Consider the following 24618-nt stretch of genomic DNA (forward strand, 5'->3'; position numbering starts at 1 on the left):
TGTTTCCTTCCTTCCTCCTCCTGTTTGTGAGCCTTCCTACTGGCAAGTTCTGGGTGGTAGTTATTTAATTTATATATTTAATTTATATACTGCCCCTCACTGTGATGTCTTGGGGTGGTGCAGGTGCATTGTGTCTGCAAGAAGTGGCACCATTGCAGATCCTTCCCTGGGACCATATGGTTGAGGAGGAGCTCTGCAAAATGGGACCCGCCAGAAACCCTGGACCCTGGCAGCTGCTCCATCTCAGTGGATGCTGACACCAGCCCTGCTTTGGGGGTTACTTAGCTAGGCTTGTTCCTGGGCTATTTTAATGGCCATCAATTTCCCATCCAGTGGCTTTATGGAACTCAGTTCTTATTGTCTTTAGGGCCACAGAGGAGAGTGTGGGCTGATGGACTAGGAAACAGCTTATGAACTTGCTTGCAAATCTGTACTATTCCCAAGAAATGTAACTATATTATACTTGAAAACTTTTTTTTTGAATAAGAAAAGAATCCTCATAGTTCAGTCTGAATGTATACATGGGGATTTTGCCTCTTAAAGCATATATCATAGGCATATGGAAATATTTATCTTTAATTCAAATTTTGGCAACTGATTGTTTTTATTTTAATGTGTAATATTTTAACTTTAAATCCCCAGTTAATGTCTCGGTTTGTGGATGGTTTTATTGGAAGGAAAGGTTTGCAGGGAGATCAGAGTGTGATGAGATTTGGTTTCTGAATAGCCATTGCCCCTATATCCCAGAAGGAATACAACAGAGAGTAATGACAATTAACTAGGTCACAGCTTTATTAAAGAGCTAAAATGGGCTGTTAATTCAATTAAATTAACTTCATACCCAGGGCCAATCTCCAGGGAAAGTTCCCAGCTATCTGACCTATCTCTTCATGGGTAAAATTGTCTCAGCTCTGAACTATAGATCCCAGGTTGCCTTGCAGTAGGTTTGTACTGGTTACAAGAAGCTTACAACCCCCCCCCCCCTAAAATCCAGATGAACCTCAGATGGTCACATTCTCACATGAGACCAGAGTTCCATGCTGTACATTACTGTAGGAGAATAGAATATGTAACATTCAAATTATCTCTGAATCCAGTTTGATTTCACACAGAAAAGACAAACATCTGCCTTCTAATATGTATGGTAATGAATCCAGCCAGTCATAGGTTCTTCATAGAGTTTGCATAGCCTTGTGCAAATGACATGAAATTCAGCTATAATACATGTATGGAGGGATATTATACTTGGTGTCTTTGCTTCCAAATTCTGTACAATCATTGCTGCGTGTATGTAGGTTCTTTGCAGACTGTCCTACATTCATTTACAGAACAGAGCTCTCACTGTAGATTGTTGTGGGTTTTCCAGGCTGTGTGGCCATGGTCTGGTAGTTTTAGTCTTTGACATTTCCCCAGTAACTGTGGCTGGCATCTTCAGAGATAGGGCATGACAGGATGGGAGTCTCCTTTGAAGAGGAATATTCTTATCTTGCTGTGCCATACCCCTGAAGACTATTCCAGCAAGATGGAAACATGGTAGGGAATCCAAGAAGCCTATTTGGATGAACAGAGAACTTAAAGAGGAGCTAAGGAAGAAAAAGGAAATGTCCACGAAATGGAGGGAAGGACAGATCTCCAAAGTAAAGTATCTGCAGGTTACTAGGCACTGTAGGTCAGCCATCAGAGAGACCAAAGCTGGGAGTGAGCATTTAAGAAGAGGGTCAGGAAATGGAAAGTTCCCGGCATCCTTTATTTTCTTTCTTATGTGCTCAAAATTGTTATGTAATTCATCACCCCTCTACCATTTTCTGGCCTCAGAATGTTCTTCCTTCCCCACATCTCCCTAATTCAGAAATCAGAGTGCCTTTAAAATGTTTTTTATTTTATTACTGACCCTAATTGTGTTATAATGCTGAGGTATAATAACTCAGAGAACTAACTTTAGTGGAGAATAAAATGTACTCAGATATTGAGTATCTTTTCTTCAATTTTTTGAAGAAATAAAATGTATTCTGATATTGAGTATCTTTTCTTCAATGATATGAGATCACAGTAACAGCTATATTGGTATAAAATGCCAAGTTGCTCTTTCAGACATTTATTGCCATTCCCTCCTTCCTTCCCTCCCTCCACACACACACACACACACACACACACACACACACACACACACACACATACACAGCACAAAAAACATTTTTGGAAAGTGGAAGGCCTGATTGAGTTCTAATGTCACCAGCTCCTTCAAAGCTCTGTTCTACCCATGAGCACTGATTGTCCATACAAATTCCTTTGGTGTTGTGTTATGTAGATCTGCCAGGGACTGAGCTTGAGGTCTGAGGCAGGATCCACTAGTGTGGAAATAGTCTGGGGGCAGGGTTGACATGGACAGAGCAGTTGTTGAGAGGCATCTGACTACACTGGATGGTATGTACCTAAGAGTGCTCAAAGAACTTTCTGGAGAGCTTGGGGAACCCTTGTCCATTATCTTTAGGGCCTCTTTTAGACTAGAGAGGTGGCAGAAGTCTGGAGGAAAGTAAATATTTTCCCTATCTTCAAAAAAGGGAGGAGAGACGACTCAAATTCAAATTTATTTTAATACAGCACTGCGGCCAGATAAAACAGATAGGAGAGACGACTCAGGAATCCACAGGCCAGTGAGTTTGACCTTAGTTGCAGTGAAGATAATGAAGCAGATTTTAAAGGGGATGATCTGCATATATCTGAAGGAACAATAATAACAATAACAACAACAATAACAATAAAATTTGTTGATCTGAGGAAGTTAGTATGGATTTGTCTCCAAAGGTCCTGCCAGACCAACCTGGTTTCCTTCTTTGACCTAGGCTTGCTAGGGTGTGGAAACTCAGTTAATATTGTATACCTGGATTTCAGTAAGACATTTGGCAAAGTTCCCCATGATGTTCTTTTGGATAAATTGGAGGACTGCAGACTGGTTAGGAAAATAGGGAACTGGTTAGAAAACCACACTCAAAGAGTAGTTATCAATAGTATTTCATCAGATTCGAGGGAGATGAGCAGTGGGATGCCATAGGGCTTGGTATTGAGTCTAGTATTTTTCAACATTTTTATCAGACCATTATACTCTGAAGGCCTGGCTCAGGTTTCCACCTCCTCCCCTATAGGGTGGAGGGCATATTTATGGAAAGTGGAAGCTTATGGATCCAGAAGGATTCCTAAATGGTCTGAGGGACCAAAGCCTCCCAGCAATTCACTAGATGAGATGGTCAAGGACTGGCATTGCTGGATGTTGGCCACCATTGATGTGATGACACCCTGATGCGCTCTCATTTCCAGTCCAAATCCAGCCCCTTAGTACACAGAGGAGCTACACCATAGGAAGCAACAGGTGAGATGATTGAAGTGCATTTGGAGAAAGACTTGTGAAGAGGCTTTGAGAACATTTTATAGGATACTTATGAAAGCCTATGAGATGGCAGTGAGGGTAGCTAAACAAGAGTTCTGTACTACAGCCATTGCATCCATGAACTCACACCCAACACAACTGTTGAAGGTAATTTGATATTATATTTGATTCCTGTACTTCCAATTTTACACCAGAGCATTGAACTAACAGTGTAGAGGAAACATCCACGTAAGTGTCCTACCTAATTCACCCACATAATAAGTACAATGAGAAAACTCACCTTCTGACTTCCTTTTTCTCATACTTCATATACACATGTCTAATAATTCATAGGTTTTGTTTTAACTTCTTTGACAAGCAATCCATACCTCTAAATATGCTTGTGAAAGTTTTGAAATTCTTCTGAAGTAAACTCAGCTCTGTTGCTGCTAGGCTGGTAGACCAGATGCATGGAATGGCCCAGTTTTTCAGAGGAAATAATTTTTATCTCTTATTTTCTTCTTGAAACCACAATAAGGGCAATGGATTTTTTTTTTTTTTGCTGAGGACATAAATTACTTTGATGAACATGTAGAAGGTATTTTAGGCAGCAAAGTATCTATGGAGAAGCATTACGTTTTTAAAAGCAATTTCAGGAGGTTTCAAGGGGATTTGGTAGATTGCTAGATGATAGACACTGTCATCATGATCTCTGTGGAAATCTAGGTGGAACCAATTAACAGCAAATAAATGAAAACACAGACAAAATTGAGAAAAATGGCTGAAGGAAGTTTAAGTACTTTCCTATTTGTCATTATTGGTATCAAATACAAAGTTCATGGGCTACAGCCAGAGAAAGTTTTGGGGGATTTTAGCATGGATAGTGATATCCATCATTTCCTGCACCATTAAAATCTGAAGTTTCACAGGAAATCCTAGAAATCTGAGCTGGTAGATCAAATTGAATTGAGATGCTAGGGAACATCATGTATAATGTCAAATAAAACAACTGAGGTCAGGAACTAATGTCATCTTGTAAATACCACATAATTTGTGTTCTGTTTCCTAAGCATTTATGGGATGGATTTAGTAGAATTCCAGTGAAAAGTATATAGATTGTGACATACAGGGCCCCCAGGTAGGAAAATATTATAGACTGCCAGATATTACATGACAAGAGAAACTATAGGGTATATTGATGAGTAAAAAATAAAGTTTTGTTCCAACAGCATATCATGTTTCAGAAAAAAGAATCAGTGGGCATTTACAAATACAAAGAAACAAACTAGAAATTGTAGGGATTAGGCTGAAATTCAGGATCACACATTAACACGCAGGTCCAGATCTGTGTACCGTATTTGTATAATATCTAGCCTGTACTAGTGCTATACTGAGGCTTGTGATAGTCAAACACAGTTGTCAGACTTTGCACAATACAAATCACATTTCGATAAGCAGCAAAACAAAGTTTAGGAATGGTAACTCATATATCCATTATTGTATTTATCCAAGTTGACTTCAGATGTAAAATGCCACCTCTATTTTTAAAAGTGGCTATATTCAACCATTTGAACCTGTATCAAAACAGTGTGTTTTTTTGTTTTTGGTATCTTACATGAACCCCCCAACCAACCTAGGACATGCCATTTCTATTTTAACAAAACCGGTTTCAGAACTGGAAATTTCAGAAACTGATACAGCTTCTAGTGCCTTTAGTTAATTTTCCTGCCTCCCACCAATAAAATAAAATAAAATAAAATGCAATATTGATACAAGAGAGAGAGAGAAGACACAGATCAATGGAAATAACTGAAAATTGTGGCAGTTTACACATGCAAAAAATCAGGAGTGGTGATAGAAAGATTTGGAAGAATAGAAGGTTCTTAATGTATGGGTTGGATCCAATGGCAAATTTCTTTGATGGATGGGAGGGGGAGAATGTTCACTTATTCCTCCCCCCCCCCAAGCAGATCTCCAGTGCTCCTATTATGCTTTTGTGGCAGAGGGGACCATTCTCCAGGAGCAGCATTTAGGGGAGGCTGCAGGAGACTGCTGGATGAAATAAACAACATTTGTAGACTCCCTGCCTCAAACTGACCACAGTTCTCCTTTCCCTTCATGAAACTGACAGAGAGTTCTGTTGAAGTCTCAGTCTTGCTGGAGGGGAAGATGGGGAGGCAGTATGTCATGCTTGTGCTTCTCTGGAGCTACATTGTAACATAATCATGTTAAATTAAAAAAAAACAGCAGAATGGGGAAGGCAAGCAGAGACACAGCATTGGTCTGATCTTAAACGTCATTTTGAGGTGGAAAACAGGAGGAAGCCAATGTGACCTTTGAGCTTCCACTTTAGGTTACTAAGAATTCCCACCTATGTGGGGAGGGAAGCACGTTTTTTTTCAGGATTCACAAAACACACGGCAAACATTTGGCACTGCACCTGAATCAGGAGATTTTAGTGTGAAAGTAATGAAATTCTGTGGAACTTTATGGGTGGTGCCGCAAAGTTTTAAGTCACTGCAGAAAAGGCCCAGGTAATTCAGAACTTTTAAAATGTTTTTTTTTTAAACAACAGGGGAAAGGACATTCAGAAACATCCCTAGAAAAATAAGCTGCACTCTATACCCCCCATCTTTTCCCTTAAACTTACAATATGTCATTGCAGAAAACTTGTAAAAACATGTTTTAAAAAATGGGACACATGGCCTGTTAATTGGAGCCAACCTTTACAATTCGAGAATCTCTTTGTTGCCTGCATAGATCTACCCACTTCTGCCCAGCTACCAGCATTGAAATTTAATTTCTGTTTTGTTTTTTTTTGTCCTCCCCCCCCCCCCCCCCGCTCAAACTTGTATTGCTTGCAAGTGTTGTGTTACAGAAAATGGACCATAGGGAAATTAGATGCTATTGCAGGATTTTTTTCCTCTTTTTTTAAAAAAAAGGAAAGGGAAGGGAAGGGAAAGATGAAAATTGAAGGTTTTTTTTTTTTTTTGCACATGCCAACTCTTCTCTAACATTTAATTGGAGGAATATAGCTGCTCTCAAATTACGGATTCCTTTCCTTTAAATAAAATTGAACTTAGAAATGTGAGATTTTCTCTCTAATTATGCCCCATGTGCTTCAGCTTTTATTTGTTTTATAGTGAAATCAAATCCTCTGGATGGATCGAAGAAGCGAATATTTAATATTGCTTTTGCCTTGAAATAATTAACCTGAAGTGAGCTATAGAAACTTAGGAAAGAGGACACTTCTTTGCAGGCCTCCTCCATTCTTAGCAATATTTAATAACCATCCTTGGAGATCTTGCATGTTCACTCTGCATTTTTGCCCCTGCTTACATCATCTTTCCGTTCATTTGCAATGGCTTGCGTTTGAAATTAAATAGGCCAATGCTGGCCCTGAAGCTTAGGCACTGTGAGCTTGCCTGTTTGTCAGAATTTGGGGTGGGGTTTAAATGGCAGGCTTTTTTTCAGAGAGGGGAGAGGGAGAGATTTGAGATTTCTTAATTTATTTTGTTTTAAATTGGACGTGATTTTAAACTATTAGTGTAAGCCACCTTGAACCACAAGTAAAAGAGGGGTAGAATTTTTTTTTTTAATCAATCACTTGGGCAGTCAAATATATACAAGACTGTTGGCCAATGAAATAAAATCAAGTGAACAAGCTTTCATAGCCTCCTGATGTCATGGAAGATTAATGTCAGAGAAGCATACAAAGTTGCCACACATGTTCCACTCTGACTGGCAGCTATGATAGCTATACACCCCCAGACTCAATCCAGAGTGTACTCTTTAGGGTTGCCAGCTCTGGCTTGAGAAATACCTGGACCCTTTGGGGGTGGGACCAGGAGTGGCAGGATTAAGGGCAGGGAGGGCCCTTTATGGAGTGTAATGTGATAGAGTCCACCCTCCAAAGCTGCCATTTTCTCCAGGGGAACTGATCTCTGTTGCCTGGAGAGGAGTTGTAATTCCAAGAGATCCTCTGGTACCAACTGGGGACTGGCATCCCTAGCACTCATCTATCACAAGCTCTTTTTCGTTTCCGGGAATAATCTACCCTCCCCCCCCCCCATTAGTTCATTTTCATTCAGCCTATTTTGAGTCCATGTCTACATGTTCTGATGATGTCATTAGGACAGGAACACAAGGCCCTATTCCACACACATTGGGTAATGCACTTTCAATGTACTTTTGCAGCTGGAATTTTCTATGTAAAAACAGGAAAATCTATTCTTTAGTGCCCCAAAAGTGTTACCCTTGTCCCACTGTGACCATCCTGAGGATTGACAAATTGTGGGTATCAACTATCAGGGAAATTTAGTGATGGAGGCATGGGGGGCTGTGACATCCTATGAAGTGTTATGTCGCTAGCAGGTAAAATCCAGAAGTATCACTGGAAGCTTTATGTTAAATCCTAGAGTTTTCAGCAGTTCCTAGAGTTACCCTGTGTCTCTGCTGGGTATTCCCAGAAGTGATGTAGTGCCACATGGAGCGGCAGCAGGCAAAGAGTGGTGCTGAAGGGTAGCCTCCCACCATAGCCAGAGGACTGGCAACACCCACTGCTCTTTTGGAGGAGGACCTACAAGGCCTCAGGTTAGCAAGGTGAGGGGGGTTGTTCCACCTGATTCCTCCTACTTTCTATATCCTCCACTTTCACACACTACCTGAGCAGGGATATTTCATCCTCCCTAGCCTGCTACTGATATTCCTTAACTAGGCCACCTTTCCAATCCAATCTTATTAGTGGCTTTTTCCATCCACACCTTCACCCAACCAGTAGTGTTCTGGAGCCCCGTCTCGCGTCTCCTATTTTGCTCCTTCCCTGGGTGAGGTTTGATGATGTGATCAGTCCCACCTGCAGTCCTGCTGTGCCTGTTTTGGTTACCTGGCCAGGCAGAACCAGCCACCAGCCGTGTTGTGGTTGGCCTCTAACAAATTCAGCTGCACCTGCAAGTTCAGGGCAGAGCTCGTTGTTGCAGAGCTTGATGAAGAAAAGGAGGGGGTAGAAGCACTGGTGGGTAGAACTAATTTTGGAACTCAGGTTGAATGAAGTATTAACTAAGGCTGAATGTCATAAATGTTTGTGTTTGGCTTTAAATTTGTCTGTTCATTTTGGATTTGGGGTGATTACTGGAAGCAGTTCTCCAATGCCTTAAATGGGGGGGGGTCCTTTCATTGCATCTTATTTAATATCCTTTAAGTATATTGAATCTTTGGTTTCTGAATATGCCATACCATCCTTATCCATTGTTCCTCTTATATATTTGTGAAACAGGCCTGGGAGTGGAGACTGCCTTCCCTGTCCAAGATGGAATAGGGCCAGTTAGGGTGTGGCCAACAAAGCTGGCCACACCCTTATTGGCCTTCCCTCTCCACCTCCCATCCTTCCTCCTTACCCGCTCGCAGGGGGAAGATTCCCTTTCCTGTGACCCACAAAGCACTTTCGTCGCCTCACAGAGGTGGCGACAGTTCTTGTCAGATCTCAGGGAAGCGGCCACTGTAATGGTGGGGAAGGAAGGTGGTGAGAGGGCTTGGCAGGTGCCAGGAATGTGCCCGCGGTGATGGCAGCCCATGGGGGCCTGGGGGGGGGCTTTCAAAGCCTGTTCTTATGAACGGGCTTTGCAGTTAGTTGAGCTATAAAAAAGTTGTTCTTCCCCTATTGATTTATCGCAACCCCATAGAGTTTTCAAGGCAAAACATGATCAGAGATTTTCAAGGCAAGAGAAAATCAGAACCACCTATATAGTGAGGCTGGTATAACTTGGACCATTTTTGTACGGAGGTGGACAATGCGTGCCGCCTCCTGCATGAAAAAACATGATTGTAAACTGCGTGTTTGGCTGCTTCCTGATGGCTGCTTCCTCCCGTGTTATCCCACCTTCTTGTTGCGGCTTTTCCCTTCCTGACGAGGAGGCAGAGAAGCTGGAAGCATGGACAACCTGCAGTTTTCCCCCACTTCTCGTGTTGTCAATCAATGTAAGCCACCAATCCACCCTCAGTGGTGGTTTTGGGGACTCCAACATCCCCCCTAATTCTCCAAATTATTTTTTTAAGGAAACTTCCAAGTTGCTATGGGGATGCACAACAATAAAACATTTTTCTTGATTTCTTTTCAGGATTCTTTTTATGATGGCGTAGCTATATGTTTAGGTAGAGAACCAGTTTGATGTAGTGGTTAGGAGTGTGGACTTCTAATCCGGCATGCTGGGTTCGATTCTGCGCTCCCCCACATGCAACCTGCTGGGTGACCTTGGGCTCGCCACGGCACTGATAAAGCTGTTCTGACTGAGCAGTGATATCAGGGCTCTCTCAGCCTCACCCACCCCACAGGGTGTCTGTTGTGGGGAGAGGAAAGGGAAGGTGACTGTAAGCTGCTTTGAGACTCCTTCGAGTAGAGAAAAGTGGCATATAAGAACCAACTCTTCTTCTTCTATACAATGGGTATAAAAGCCATGCAATAAATAGACAGCAAAATAATCTACAGAGGCAATAGTGATCCAAATCCATTAGATATTATATATGAAATATTTTCTTAACCATAGAACTTGGCTGTTAATTTGTATTCTGTGTTCTTGCTTTGTGTCATGGACGGTTTTTATACGAGGCTCTGTAATTTGGAAAATTGGGTCGGCTTTGCTTTTCTGGAGACCTTTTTTTTAAAGCATGCTTGTTAATGCAGCTGATGAGTTGGTATCCCTGTCTGATTGTACCTACAGTACGTCTGACAGGGAGGCACATTAAAACTGAGAAATCACATTGCCAGCTAATTGAGAGCTGAGTGTTCCTTCTGTGATAATCATCTGGCAACTTTTTGTTTATTATTTGTCAAGAGCAAGGGCACTGCAAAATTAGGCTCTCAAGAAGAAACAAGCTGGGGAGTGACTTTCAGTGGGAAGACACTTTCCCCTTAAAAAAAAACCCCATGCAAAACAAGAAGGCCAAGGTTTTAATTTTTTTGCCATTCTGACATTTTTTTGCTAGGAAGCAACTGTGCATGAATGGATGCATTGTAAGGACACTCAGAGACATTTCTGTGCAGAATTAGAAATTAATGTATTGTGGTACAGCAAGTTCCTGGAAGGTTTTGTTGTTGTTGTTGTTGTTGTTGTTGTTGTTTGTTTAATCCTTGTGCTGTTAAATAGCAATCACTTATCTCTGTCCTTCTTACCTAGCTCTTGGGTTAGCTCAAATCTCTGTGTACATGAGATGATGATGATACAGCAAATAGTTTAAAATAATACTGCGTGAACTACGTGTGTCTGTCTGCAGAATCAATATACAAACTCTACAGGCAATGCGAGGATAACAAAAGGGTAAATTGAGTTGGGACATTTTGCTGCTCTGCTGTAAATGAGAGACAGAATGCTACTTTATTATGTAGAAACATGGCAGTTCCAATATTTTTGACTGTGTCACAGAGATGGTACACAACTGTTAGAAGCTGACTTGCCATAGGTCATCTTCCCAACCTATGCATTGCATTTGATTGATGGTGATTTCTAACAGAGAAGTCAGAAGAAATGGGCCTGTGTATCTATTATGAAGAATTGGATCACTAATCTGATCCACAGTTGTTTACTTCACTCTAATTGAATGGGTAGATGATGTAGACATAATTAAGAGTATATTACTCAGAGGCACTAATATGGTCAAGTGATGTGATTAGTTATTTTCTGGTGGACCATTACATTCTTTCCAGGGGCAGGGCTAAGCTGGAAACAAGAATCAGATTCTAAAAATATACTTGTCCTCCAGCATGTTACCCAAACTGGACCTACAGTAGGGGAAATTAGCTTTTAAAAGGGTTCCAGAAAGGAATAACAGAGGACATTGTAAGTCTATGTATCCACCAAGAGTGGATCTTGGTGTGGGTAACCCAAAATAAAATTATGAAGAAAGTGAAAGAGTGATTATAAACACACACAATTCTTATACATTCAAAAAAGGATAAAACATGTATATAACCTACAATGCAAACTAATTCCCAAAATAACTATATGCACACACATCAAGAGGGCACACTCTTAAGAGTTAGGAAGGAGGAAATTGGCAGGGGGGTCTAGGGAAGGGGCATACAACCTGAAATCCTGGGTTTGAGAGCTGGAGAGGTCCCCAGGAAGTGCAGCTGAGGTCCCAGGAGCACAGCAAGGCAAAAAAAGCTACTGAAGTACAACAGGGGCTCTCAGCTGGAAGCCAGAGTTCTTACCAGTAGCTATCCAGCCAGGGATCTGAGGAACAATTTGCTATGGCATGGGGTCCTTCTTTTTTGGGCAGCCTAACTTGGAATCGGTAGAGCATGTGGAATTTAGGGCAGCCTAACTTGGAATCGGGTTGAGATAAAAAGTTTTAATCTCATTGGTTGGTTTAAAGTTAACAGCTGTCAGTCTTTGTTTTCTCAGCTATGATCCCCTCATCATATTACGGTACATATCCAAGAGGGAGACTCAAGGGTATAGATACTTCTAATGAACAATTGCTTAGAACCAGCCAAAAGCCTTTGCCGATTCAAAGTAATGGGTTATTAGAGGCAGCTATACCATTGGAATCCCCTCTGGGATGCACATCTTAACATGGTGGGGGAGGGGGGGTATGTGTCATCAGAACTGAGAGCAATACTGTATAGGGTCAAAACTCCTAGCAGAATCACTCAAGTTGGGATGATCATAGCTGGGTCACAAGACTAAGATACATCCATTCCCTTAGGGAGTAGAGAGAGAATAGACAGTTTCAAAGGTGATAGGGTGGATGAATCCTTGAAGGGTAGCTACTGGGAAGTAGCAGTAGTGGAAAGTGACACTGGCAGAGGATCTGTTGTACACAATGGCAGTGCCAATTCAGCTAACCCCAATGAGTACTGCATAGAAGAAAGCAATGGTAAACTACTTCTGACCAACTCTTAACTTGAAGCCTCTGTAATGAGATCATTCAAAACATGAAAAGATATAGGCTGCGAGATGGAACACCCCCCCCCCCCGACAAATGGCTACTGGGGAAGAATTGAGAACATGTATGAGACCGATTATGCATGGCGGCAGCTGTGTCAGGCCACTGCTGGTTTCTGGTGACAGGGCAGCATGCCCCACCACTTCCTGTGTATTGATGGAGGAAGATTTCCCCTGCTGGAGATGGGCCACCCTGACTTTTTTGTGTGCACACACGAAGCTGGGGCAGAAAGGTTCTGCCATGCCTTGCAGCAGCAGATGTGGGGGGGGGCAGAGGGGTTTCACTTCACAAAGGTGGGATAGTGTCATAACAGTATCCCACCATTGTGCAAGTGAAAAAAAAAATCCCCCATTCATCTATGTGGCACTTCAAGCCGAATAGGGAGTTGTGTGTCCCTGCTGGTGTGGGAGGAGCCAGGCACCCACGTCATGAAAGGGAATGCTAAAAAATCAGTGTTCCCTTACAGTGGGGCTTCCAAGGCCCTAAAGCAGGCAAAGGCCCAGAGGGGGCTGCAATGATGACATTGTCATGCATCATTCGGAATTTGCCCTGCTACCATGAGAGTACTGGCCTGCCGTATCTCTTCCATATCATAATCGGTCTGAGTGTTGCTTTTCTTACTGATGCAACTAGATTAAAGCTTAAAGGATGTTCCGCTATTGATATGAATGGTTGCAAAAGGAAAGCTGTTTGATGCATATTTCATTAATTAATTAAACAATTCATTCATTTTATTACATTTTTATACTACCCTCCCTTGCGGCTCAGGGTCATTTACAATATAAATTCACGGTTCACAATTCCATCTAACTTTGGCACATCATTTAACAGTCAAATTTATCAGCTTGTAAATTCATAAAACTTGCAACTCATGAACATTGTAATTGTCCCAACTGTTAAAAATGTAACCATACAAACTTGATGAGGTAGACGGACTTAGGTCGCCTTTTGTTATGTTAGGCAGCGTATCTGGTGAGGGAAGAATCTAGGGTGCCCCAGGTAATGGTATTGGCTCTTTGGCCTTAGCTGAAAGCTTAGCGGAAGAGATTTGTTTTGCAGGCCCAGTGGAACTATGCTTGTTCCTGCAGAGCCCTGGTTTCCCCTTGGAATTCATTCCACCAAGTGGTTGCCAGTATGGTCCTGATTGAGGCCAGACGTGCTTCTTTGGGGCCAGGTATCACCAACTTGTTTGAATTTGTTGAACATAATGCTCTCTGGGGAGCATAAGCAGAGAGGTAGACCTGCAGATACATGCGGCCCAGACTGCGTATAGCCTTGAAGTTTGGAGTTTCTGGGTCAGAGATAAGGGCAGGCCTGTATAGAACAAGTTACAGAAGTCCAGTCAAGAAGTGATTGTTGCATGGATCACTGTGGCTAAGTGTTCTGGGGCCAGATAGGGTGTTAATAGCTTAGCTTGGTGCAAGTGGAAGAACACCAGTTTCACTACTTGTGTGACCTGTTCCTCCATGGAGAGGGAGGTGTCAAAGATCACACCCAGGTTCCTTTCAGAGTGTACTACTGATACCTGCACCCCATCCAGGTAGGGCAATATGCTTCCTCGCTGGGATCTTTCCTACCCAGTCATAGGACCTCTGTCTTTGAAGGGCTGAGTTTCAGATGGCTTTGTTTGAGCCCTCCCATTACTGCTTCCAGACATCTGGCTAATGAATGGGAGTGAATCAGGGCAGCTATCCATCAGGAAGAAGAGCTTGAGAAGTATGAACAAAGGTAAATTGCAAATCATAAAACAAGAAATAAAACATTTAAATATTGTAATCCTGGTAGTACATGAACTAAAGTGGACTGGATTGGGTCATTTTCAGTCAGTTTTACTTGGGTCTGACAAACACAGAGAGAATGGAGATGCTATAACAGAGAGGCAAGATGCAGGCAGGCAGCTATAATGCATAGTCTGACCAAATAATATCAATCAGACTTTATGTAAAGACTATCGATATAACCATCATTCAGGTTGATGTCCCAACTACAGCTGCTGATGGGAAAGAAATTGAAGGCTTTTATGCAGCACTCCAGGAAGAAATTGTTCATATACCTCAACAAGTTGTGCTCATAATCATAGGTGTCTGGAACACAAACCTAGAAAACAAAGCAGAATCAAATATAATTTGGAGATTTGGGCTAGGAGCATGAAATAAAGATGGAGAGCAATTTATGGAATTCTGCAAATACAATGATTTGTTCATTGTAAACATATGTTTGAGGCAACCAAACAATTGTATATATGGACATCACCAGATAGCCAAAACTGAAGGGCTGAGGATCCTGCCAAAGCTAGCAAAGTTCTGCAGGACCTGCAAAATGGAGCTCTTTTGCCAGGTCTATGGTTGAGGCAAGGTCAGTAAGAGCAATGGACCTCCCTCTGGCTGCACTAGGTAATTTATAGTGCACTCCTTGTTAGATGACTGTGGGAGGGAAGAGGGGCCTGGCCATCTTGGTACCTTGTGAGTTAAGCTGGTTAAGGGGTTTTATGGGATTGTCTGGAATTATATATATTTTATGTAACCCACTTTGAGTCTTAGGAGGAAGGCAGTCTGTAAATTTGATTAATATAATAATAATAATAATAAATAGTAATAGTGGTAGTAGTAGTGGTAGTAGTCGTCGTCTGTGGAGATTGAGCCCTCAGCCTCTCCAGAGCTATGGGGCGGTTACTAGCATCCATATTTTTCTTCGCATGTGATAGATTTCACAATACATTGTGGTTTAGGTTTTTTTTTTAAGTGGGGAGATCTCTGCCATAAATGCCACTCACTAGTAAAATTCATTTTTCCTTGCATAAATAAGATCTGAATTGCAGTGTTATCCACCTCGCAGTGTTTCTGCTGTTGTTGGCTTTCTTTGCTTTATACTGTTTATGCTACTATCATCATTTTAGAAGCACTTGACAATAAAGCTTTGGAGAAAATGCAGTGATGTTTAGAGGATAAACACAGAGCACATGATTCATAATCTCTTCTTGTTTTTAATTTGCTCTCTCTACTCCTGTATTGTTTGCATTTTCATTGGCAAAGTCTAGCGAGCTGCTTAGATTAGCAATCCAAATGACAGTGGAGCACACGAAAGGGCTTCCTTCCCACTGTAAAAAAAAGGGGGAGGGGAGATGTAGCTTTTCACCTGACATTTCTTCTTCTTGGAGATCAGAATGAAATATGCAATTTAGTTGCCCAGGCAGAGATGAGAATTAAATCTCTACCCACCCTCCTCAGTGTTTTAGTATCAATTAGGGCTCTTTCTTGAATTCATTCTTTTCAGTGCAATCTATTCTTTGGGTTTTTGTTTTGAACTGAACACAGATAGCTATGGGAGAAAAATGACTTTTGTCTGTGTAGCAGGCTTTATTGACCTAGAAAATTTCATACTTAGGAACCACACACTAAGGGTGATATGATGCACATTTCATTGCATGTATAATCGGTTTGAAATGAATCCCTCTTTTGTTGACCCCTCATCAGATGTTTGCCGAACTACTGTGAACATGGAGGAAAATGTTCCCAGTCCTGGACAACATTCTATTGTGATTGTAGTGAAACTGATTACACTGGGCCCACCTGTCATAACTGTAAGTAGACTGGATTTATACAAAGATGCTTTGTGGATGACTTAGGCTGATCCCGCATTGAGCAGGGGGTTGGTCTAGATGGCCTGTACAGGCCCTTCCAATTCTTTAGTCTATGTTTTTATGAAAGATACAGAAAGAAATGTGGCAGAGGCACAGTTATTGTCTCTCTTTCTCTGTGTGTGGTGGGGAACATTCAGCACAACAGAAAAGTCTTCTTTGTAAGGACATCTGGTATAAAATCAGAAATTTAAAAAGTGGGCTTCCCCCACCTTTCTCTCCACATAGACCGTTTATGCACTGGAGGTTTCATGCTGGGCTGCAGGCTGGAGTTTTAGTCATGGCAGATTGCCCCACCTCTTCCTGCACCCACATGGGGGAGCATTTGGCCTGGTGCACCTCATCAGCCCCCGATCTGTGCTTCTGACAGGGGTGTGGGGCAGTGAAGTTCCCAGTGCATAAACGGTCTTACGCAACACACCTACAGGATGCAGTTCACTAATCTTTTCTATGATGTTACAGTAAGACCTAATGGGCTGGATAGGACCCCCATAGTTAAGAAAAAGATATATACTTTCCTATACTTTTGGCTGGCACACCAAAAAAAGAAGAAAACACTCTTCTTCCTGATCCATTGTTTTGCTACTTGAAATGAATGGATCTGTTTGTGAGTGTGTATGTATTTGTGTGTGCCAAAGTCTTTGTGTTGCATGAATATGCTATGGGGTGTATGCAGAATAGAATCTCAGGAACTATCTAAAAGTATTCTGGTTATTTGTTCTTGCCATAGACCAATTATGCACCGGGTTAGAAATCCAGGATGGTGGCAGCAGGACAGCCCCGATTATGCACCCTGCTGTCACCATCCGAGCCCTGGCCTGGTGCATCTTCCGCATTCCCTGGGATGCCGCAGGTGCCAGCAGGGGCTAGGTCGGGCCTGCCCCGTGCATAAGCGGAAGAGCCGGGCCTTTCAGCCTGGTCCTTCCCTCAACCTACGGTGTCCCTGGAGGGACACTGCATGCCCCTGTCAGCTCCGCGGAGCCACAGAGCCGACCGCGGAGTCCCCCCATCCCCACCTTGGTGGGAGAGTGGCATGCCGCTCCCCACCATTGTGCAGTGGGGTCTCTATTCCCCCCACTCCTCCCCACTCACCTTCTCGCTGTTGCTGCCTCCAGGCAGTGAGGTGGGCTTTCCAGCCCCGGTGTTGTGCACGTGCATGTGTGTGTGCCCGCACTACGTCAGGGCAGTCTGCATACTCCAGGGGATTCCTCCCCCATGAGCACATGGGATACGATGCCCTGCAGCAGCCTGGTGTGGCTGCTGCTGTGCATAATGGGTCTTATATTTGCTCTTGTTTGCTTCTTTACGGTATTGTACTCACCCTCATATTAACCCAAAATAGAAAATTGCTATCTTCCTTCCTTCCTTCCTTCCTTCCTTCCTTCCTTCCTTCCTTCCTTCCTTCCTTCCTTCCTTCCTTCCTTCCTTCCTTCCTTCCTTCCTTCCTTCCTTCCTTCCAGAAAATCAAAACTACAATTTGCCCCAAACCACACAAATAAGTCCATGCTAGAAATGGGGCTGGATTCCTTTTTTTTTCTTGTTAAGAGCTAAGTGTCCTAAATACTACCTTTTTGGAAACATTAGTATGAACAATTATGTATTCATGGAATATAAAGAGAATGGAGCAGGACTGCAAATACTCCTCTTTCTTTTAAGCTCCAGGTATTTGGCTAAAGGTTTGGAAATAACTTGCCTGTATGTATGTATGTATGTATGATTGAATAGCTTGCCTTTCTCATAATTCCTGATCTTACAGAGAGAGCCTATTGTAACATTTAGGTATAGATTTCATGCATGAATGAGGTCAGTGTTTGAAGAAATGTTAAGTCAGGTAGACTTAGTAGTAGTACTCTCTCCTGAAGAAGGTAAGGGTGAGTGAGAAATAAATAGGAGTATTAATGTAACAAAAGTATGCATCATTTCATTCTACTATGGTCATTGCTATGATTAAAAAAACTTTAGGGTGCATTTGGGAAATTGCAAGTACATCAGACTATCTGTTCGGATAAAATGGTGGAACGCATAAGTGGTTAAAAGACTCAATCGATTCCTGAGAGAGAGAGATCCATTGATAGCTATTGGTCACAAATATTGGCCATCTCTTTGTTCAGAGGCATCATATCCCTTATTAGCAGTGCATTACTTCTTCAGGAAAGATTGTTTTCATGCCCTGTTCTGTGGTTTGCTGAAAGCATCTAGCTAACACTAACCATTGTTAGAAATAGACTTTGATTATTTATTGAAATATTTATATCTTACCTTCCCGCCAAAACTTTTACAAGGTAGCTAAAAATAATAAATAGAAAGATGGGAGATTACAAGGAACCACAAGGAGGAAGAATGTGGAAATTTCTCCTCCCCCAAATGAGTGTCTTTCTCCTGTATGGTCATTTCTCTACATCCCTTACTGACTTTCACTGATTTACAACTTCTCTCACATTCCATGCCTCCACAAACATCCTAAGAGAGCCAGTTTGGTGTAGTGGTTTGGAATGCGGACTTGTAATCTGGCATGCCAGGTTCGATTCTGCGCTCCCCCACATGCAACCAGCTGGGTGACCTTGGGCTCGCCACGGCACTGATAAAACTGTTCTGACCGGGCAGTGATATCAGTGCTCTCTCAGCCTCACCCACCCCACAGGGTGTCTGTTGTGGGGAGAGGAATGGGAAGGCGACTGTAAGCCGCTTTGAGCCTCCTTCGGGTAGGGAAAAGCGGCATATAAGAACCAACTCTTCTTCTTCTTCTAAGTTCAGAGACACATTAAAGGCTAACATAACTGAAACTGTCTTTATTGATTATACTAGTTTTTATGATGTGAGCTGCCGTGAATTGGACATGCTGGGAGAGACAGGATAAAAGTTTAATAAATAAAAATAATTTATTCCAGCATGAGCTTTACTAAGTCACAGTATACTTTTTCATATTCTATGAACTGGAAATCATTGTATATACTTGTATTGGGAAAATTACTGAAGGGAAGAGGAAAAGAGGGGAGTCACAGAATATCTATCACAAGCCTTCATCAGAACTTTTTAGAGCATTCTCCACCCCTTATCCCAATCTCAAGCTAAAAATTCATATTTTTCTTGGTACCTGGGGAGTAACCCCAGTATGTAGAAACCTCTAGTTTGTGAGTATAAGCACCTGATTTTGTGAATGGCATGGCCACATACTTAAACAACAATTAAACCCAACAATCTAAAATCTAGAAATAAGCACCAATGGATTACAGCTTATTAATAACTTAGAGGTACCTTTGGACTAATACCACAGGGTGTATAGTATTGTTTACTAGTGTTGTTACCACCTTAACCATGATATAATAGGAAAGGAAGTCAGCTGGTATGCTAAAAATGATATGATAATAACATTCAAAAGGACTGGCAGCTTAGGAGACACATGTATGTTAGAAGAACTTTTGCTAAATTTTTATTTGCTTTTACTGCTGTGTTGTGCCACTGATTCACTATAAGCATGGAGAAAACCTTCTTGCTGTCTTCTAAACCAGGGACAGGCAGGTTCCAAGCAGGGAAGCCCAGCTATTACAAATCTCTTTAGCAACTATGGACTACTGTAATAGAGCACATACTTCTTTAACTATTCATAGTAGGTTTAAGCAAACCTTGCCGAACATTTATCTTAAATAGCCATATTTCCTGTAAGCATGGCTGCAACCTCACTGAAGGCTTCTGTTTGCAGACCAAGAGGTAGGAGAAGTGACAACCTTACACCACCAGCACAGAAAGGGGAGGAGCTGAGGATTGTTGGAGGCCCCCAGGATGGGCACATTGTGGTCACCATGCACAGGAGACAGACCAAAAATCTAAAAGGGCCTTGTGCTATCTTCCAGACTTTTTTGGTGCCCATTAAACTTGTACCCATTTTTTAAAATAAATGTTGCATTTCTGAAGAGTATTCTTGGACTCCCTTGTCAAAGTAATCTGTGATTAAACTAGACCTAGGCTATAGTGTTTCAGATACAATAGTTGACATGGCATTGCAATTTATTAAAATTAGATACTTGGTTTCAAAGCCCGTTCGTACACACCTCCCGACTAGGTCGAACTCTACTCAGTCAGGTGAGGGGCCAATCAGAAGGCGCTTCATGCCTTCCAATTGGCCCCTCACCCAACTGGCTAGAGGTCTTGTCTGTCCTTGTGAGGGGCCAATTGGGAGGTACTTTGCCCACTCTCCGCCCACTTACCCCTTAACGAATTATGAAGAGGGACAGATAAGATGCTTATTTCAAAGAAGGACTTCCAAGGCTAAGATCACCACAGTTCAATCTGTACCACCAACAAAATGTCCTTTCTTTTTATTAAACTGTCCTCTCAATGTGTGGGTGGGTATCAAAGCAATGAAGCTAGGAAGATGCAACTGCTGCTCCACAAACTTTACTCAAAACCAAAACTGAGATATTTTTTCCCAAGTACTCTAAAATATTCTTCCTTTTCCTTACTTTCCCCCTTAACTCCTTCACTGTTTGTGGGCTCCATTTTCCAAGAGTGCTATGGAGAGACAACATACATCTAGTAAAGATTAGCAAGATTAGTTTAAAGCAAGCTTTTGACTCCATTTTGTTTTCAGTTTTTTTTTCCTCCCTAAGCTAGATTCATTGTACTTTCTGTGCTATATTTGAGATAAGCAAAAGGCTTATCATAGATCGTTCACTGATAGAAATATGCAGAATTATATTCTTGTAAACCCATATTTCCCATGGATTTAGAAGCGTTTAATTTTGCATAGGAAAGCTAAATGTTTGCTTCATAACTATACAGGTCACTTAAACTGGTCCCTGCTCATTCATCTCCAATATTTTATCCATGATTCCATATTGGCTGACATTGGTGTTGGAGTTGGCCTAAAAAGGCTAGGAGTCGGAAATAATTGAGAAGGCCTAGGGTCATATTAACTACTTCCACAGACCTGTGAAGAGGTAGGATAAAATAAAAATGTGATAAATATAGCAATATATATTGTATCTTCCCCAAACGTTATCTAAACCAGTGGTCCCCAACCTTTTTATCACCGGGGACCACTCAATGCTTGACAATTTTACTGAGGCCCGGTGGGGGGGGGTAGTTTACTCCTCTACTCTCAACACTGCCCTAACGCTCTCTGATCGCTATGGTAATGTTTAAACATCCCTTCAAAATAAGATACAGACACGCCACAACAATGAACATAAGGAACATTTTATTTTCATGGAAATTTTAACTCATGACAATGACAAATCAATGGGAACCCTGAGCTTGTTTCTCTGCAACGAGATAGTCCCACCTGGGAGTGATGGGAGACAATGACCCAAAGTGTGTTGTAAAGGGCCGGGGGGGGGGGGAGAAAGGTGTCCTTCGGGGCCCACCTCCAATTAGTCGAAGGACCACATGTGGTCTGCGGCCCACAGGTTGGGGATCGCTAATCTAAACCACAGTACTTTTAATTCTACTGGCTGCTCATGCCAATATAGGTTGTCTGACTCTGACTTCTACTGGCTGTGTGTGCATGCATGTATATCTGTCTTGTAAAACCTGAGACCCACTTTGTTCCCAAGACAAGAAATATGCAATTAAATACTCATTTCCCTCTGCTCTATCACTTTCTATAAAGCCTCTTGTATAGCTTTCATTCCCTGAGACATCTGCTCCCATTTTTATCTTACTTCCACAACTGACCTTCATTTATTCAATTAGCTCTCTCTCTGACCCCATAGTTTTCCTTTTAAAGGATGTAGCCAAGAAATGTTTAGAGACATGTCAGTTTGGCCAAACATCTTGTTATGAGGTATACAGTAACATTTACTTCAATCATTGATATTTGCCTTTGTTCTTGCTAAATATTTTGCATGCATGCATGCATGCATGCATGCATGCATGCAAAAAAATATCAATCAATCAATTGTGTTTCTGTTGTAGCACATACAAAATATTATAGCCATTTCATAAATGGAAACTCACCTAATAGAAAATGTCAGTGTTTCCTCATTCATTTTGATTCCATATATGCATGAAATGCTTAAATGCTTAAATATGCTGATCTTTCTGTTTTTTTAATTCCTTATAATATTATGCCACGTATGTTTCTTTCAAACTGGGCTCTTATTTCATCCCCTGAAGTACATTTTTCAGCTGGGATGTTTTTCACTGGGCTATTTTAATTGTTTCCATGCAACACAAATCTAATTATCCTGATGGGAGTTCTTTATACATTCCATCAGCATACCCTGGCTACATCTGTCAATGTGCTGATCATTACAATTAAAATGTTTTTCAAGGATTAGTCACAATTGTATTTTATTTAAAGTTACATTCAATGGAAATGCCTGCTGACGGAATTGTTGGATTGGAACATATATCTCATTCTTGTTCAGTGTTCAGGAGGCCATCATGAACAAAATATACCACAGGGTGAGGGGCTGCAATGAGGAGGGGGGATTGGATTAAATTCGTACAACTCCTTTCCACTGAGTTGCATTCTAGGACTCTTCTGCAAAGTCTTCCTCTACCAGAGAGGCAACCTTCAATACTGAAAGACTTTTTCACATCAGAGGAATCCTTCTCTGTCCAAAAAAAAAAAAAAAAACCCTAATAGAAATAGAATAAGCCCTTTTCTCTTAAGGAATGGATTGGCTTGCAGGGTGGGAGTCCCGGGCTCCAGAAAGATGTTCACACCAGTGTTGGCATAAATAGACCACAACTTTATTAACAAACCCAGAGAGGCTTGGCATGGCAGGAGGTTAAGAGCTGGTGTAGTCAGCAGACTGCACTAAATTCCCAAAGCAACAGCTTGCTACCAACCTTCACATTCCTGGCCAGGAATGCAGATCCCCCAAGTCGTTGCCCTTCCTAGCCAGGGAGGTGTACCATCTGGGATGCCAGATGAGGCACAAACCTCTTCTGGACCTGTCCCAGGCCATCTGGCCCTGTGAAAATCTGTGCCTCACCCAGCTGGGTTTTGCACCCACTCACAGGTCTGCCGCTTCCTTAAAGAGGCCCCTTTCAGAGGAGTTAGCCCCAGATGGTGTACTCCCCACCAAACTGGCTCCACCCCCTGCTAAATCACAAAACTGTAACAAAAAATGTTTTAATTTTTTTATAACAATATAGCCATCCAAACTATGCCCAAATGCCAACCCACCACAAACCATACTGATACTAGGGAGGGAGGATGGGATGCTTGTCCGTGCTGCCCAGCAAAGAGGGAGACCAGAATGAGGCACACTGCTGCACCTGTGCTGATCTCCATCCTCCACCAATCCCAGGGCACCACACTGCCTTTTCAGCCATGTGTACCCTGGAATCAGTTTCCCTTTTCCCCTCCCACATCTTTCCCCACCCACTGCATCAGCAGTGGTCCTGGCTCAGTCCTGGCCACAAATTAGCAGAGAAAGAGTAATAGGATTCAACTCAGTGGAAGGCAGTCAGAAGATCCAACATGTTGTCATCTTGTGCCCAGTGAGCAGGTAATGTCACTCAATTTCCCTTCTCACCACCATCCCATAAATTGCTATGAATTTTGTTCAAGGAAGAAATAACTCTCCCCAGCATTGCCTCAGGTAAAGTAAAAGTATCAAGGGAAGAAGAAGAGTTGGTTGGTTCCTATATGCCACTTTTCTCTACCCAAAGGAATCTCAAAGCAGCTTATATTTGCCTTTCCTTTCCTCTCCCCACAACAGACACCCTGTGAGGTAGATGAGCTGAGAGAGCCCTGATATTACTGCTTTCTCAGAGTTGTGGCGAGCCCAAGGTCACCCAGCCAGTTGCATGCGGGGGAGCGCAGAATCAAACCCTGCTCACCAGATTAGAAGTCTGCACTCCTAACCACTACATCAAGCTGGAAAAGGAAGAATCCTTCCTGTCCCATATCATAGTTCCTCCAGCTCAATGATGTTCTTTATTTTTAAACAGACAGTACCTGCAGCTGCGTTGCGACTATAGCTACAGAAAAGGTCTTAATAATTATTACACTGTGAAGGAATATAGATGCAAAAGCAAGCACTTCTCCAGCCACCATTTCATGATAGTTGGCTTTCCTATGTGTTCAGTTTTGGTGCTCCAAACAAGTATAACAAGAGCACATACCTCGTATATTATTGCCAATGTGCATGGTCTCCTTTTTTTGTGAAGGGAACAATGCATATATTGTTCCATGTATATGAAGCTTTGGCATACGCAAACCAAAGCATGTACCAAAGCTATATGCATGTGGAAAACCAGACATATTGATCTATTCACATAAAATGGTAGCTACTAGATAGCAGGAGGATCATGGGTGATGGACTCCTTATGCATGGCTGAAGTGGCAACACTGAAAATCAGGAAATGCGAAAGTTTCATTCTAACAGTAATGCATAACTGCCAAGGAAAGCAGGGTAGGCCAGTAGACAAAGAGTGAACCAAAGTGAATATCAAGAAGAATTTGTATAACACTTTGAGGATTTGTGATGGTCCTACACACTAGCAGAAGCCATTATAGAGGCAGTGCTAGCTTCAAGAATGAATCTGTGTGAAACAATTCTCATTGGTTTCTTCAAAACTAATTTATTAAGAGGAATGACAGTGTCATTAAACACAATACCTCAATTTGATCATGCATCACAATATCTGCACTATTGCTTGGAATTGCCTTGCCAGATTTCTACTTGGTGACCAGGCACTTGTCTGTGTTTCTGACGTT

The 24618-nt window shown here is 42.0% G+C and overlaps 1 protein-coding gene across 1 annotated transcript in view; it reads left to right on the forward strand.

Moving 5' to 3' along the window:
• Window positions 1–24618, forward strand: part of CNTNAP5 (contactin associated protein family member 5) — a 463918-nt gene that overhangs the window by 275772 nt on the left and 163528 nt on the right. The window contains exon 11 of the mRNA XM_077320572.1: window positions 15781–15887. Within this exon, the coding sequence (XP_077176687.1) occupies window positions 15781–15887 (107 nt within the window). The remainder of the gene's footprint in view (window positions 1–15780; window positions 15888–24618) is intronic.

This window comes from Paroedura picta, chromosome 2, assembly GCF_049243985.1.
Source record: "Paroedura picta isolate Pp20150507F chromosome 2, Ppicta_v3.0, whole genome shotgun sequence".
NCBI lineage: Eukaryota > Metazoa > Chordata > Lepidosauria > Squamata > Gekkonidae > Paroedura > Paroedura picta.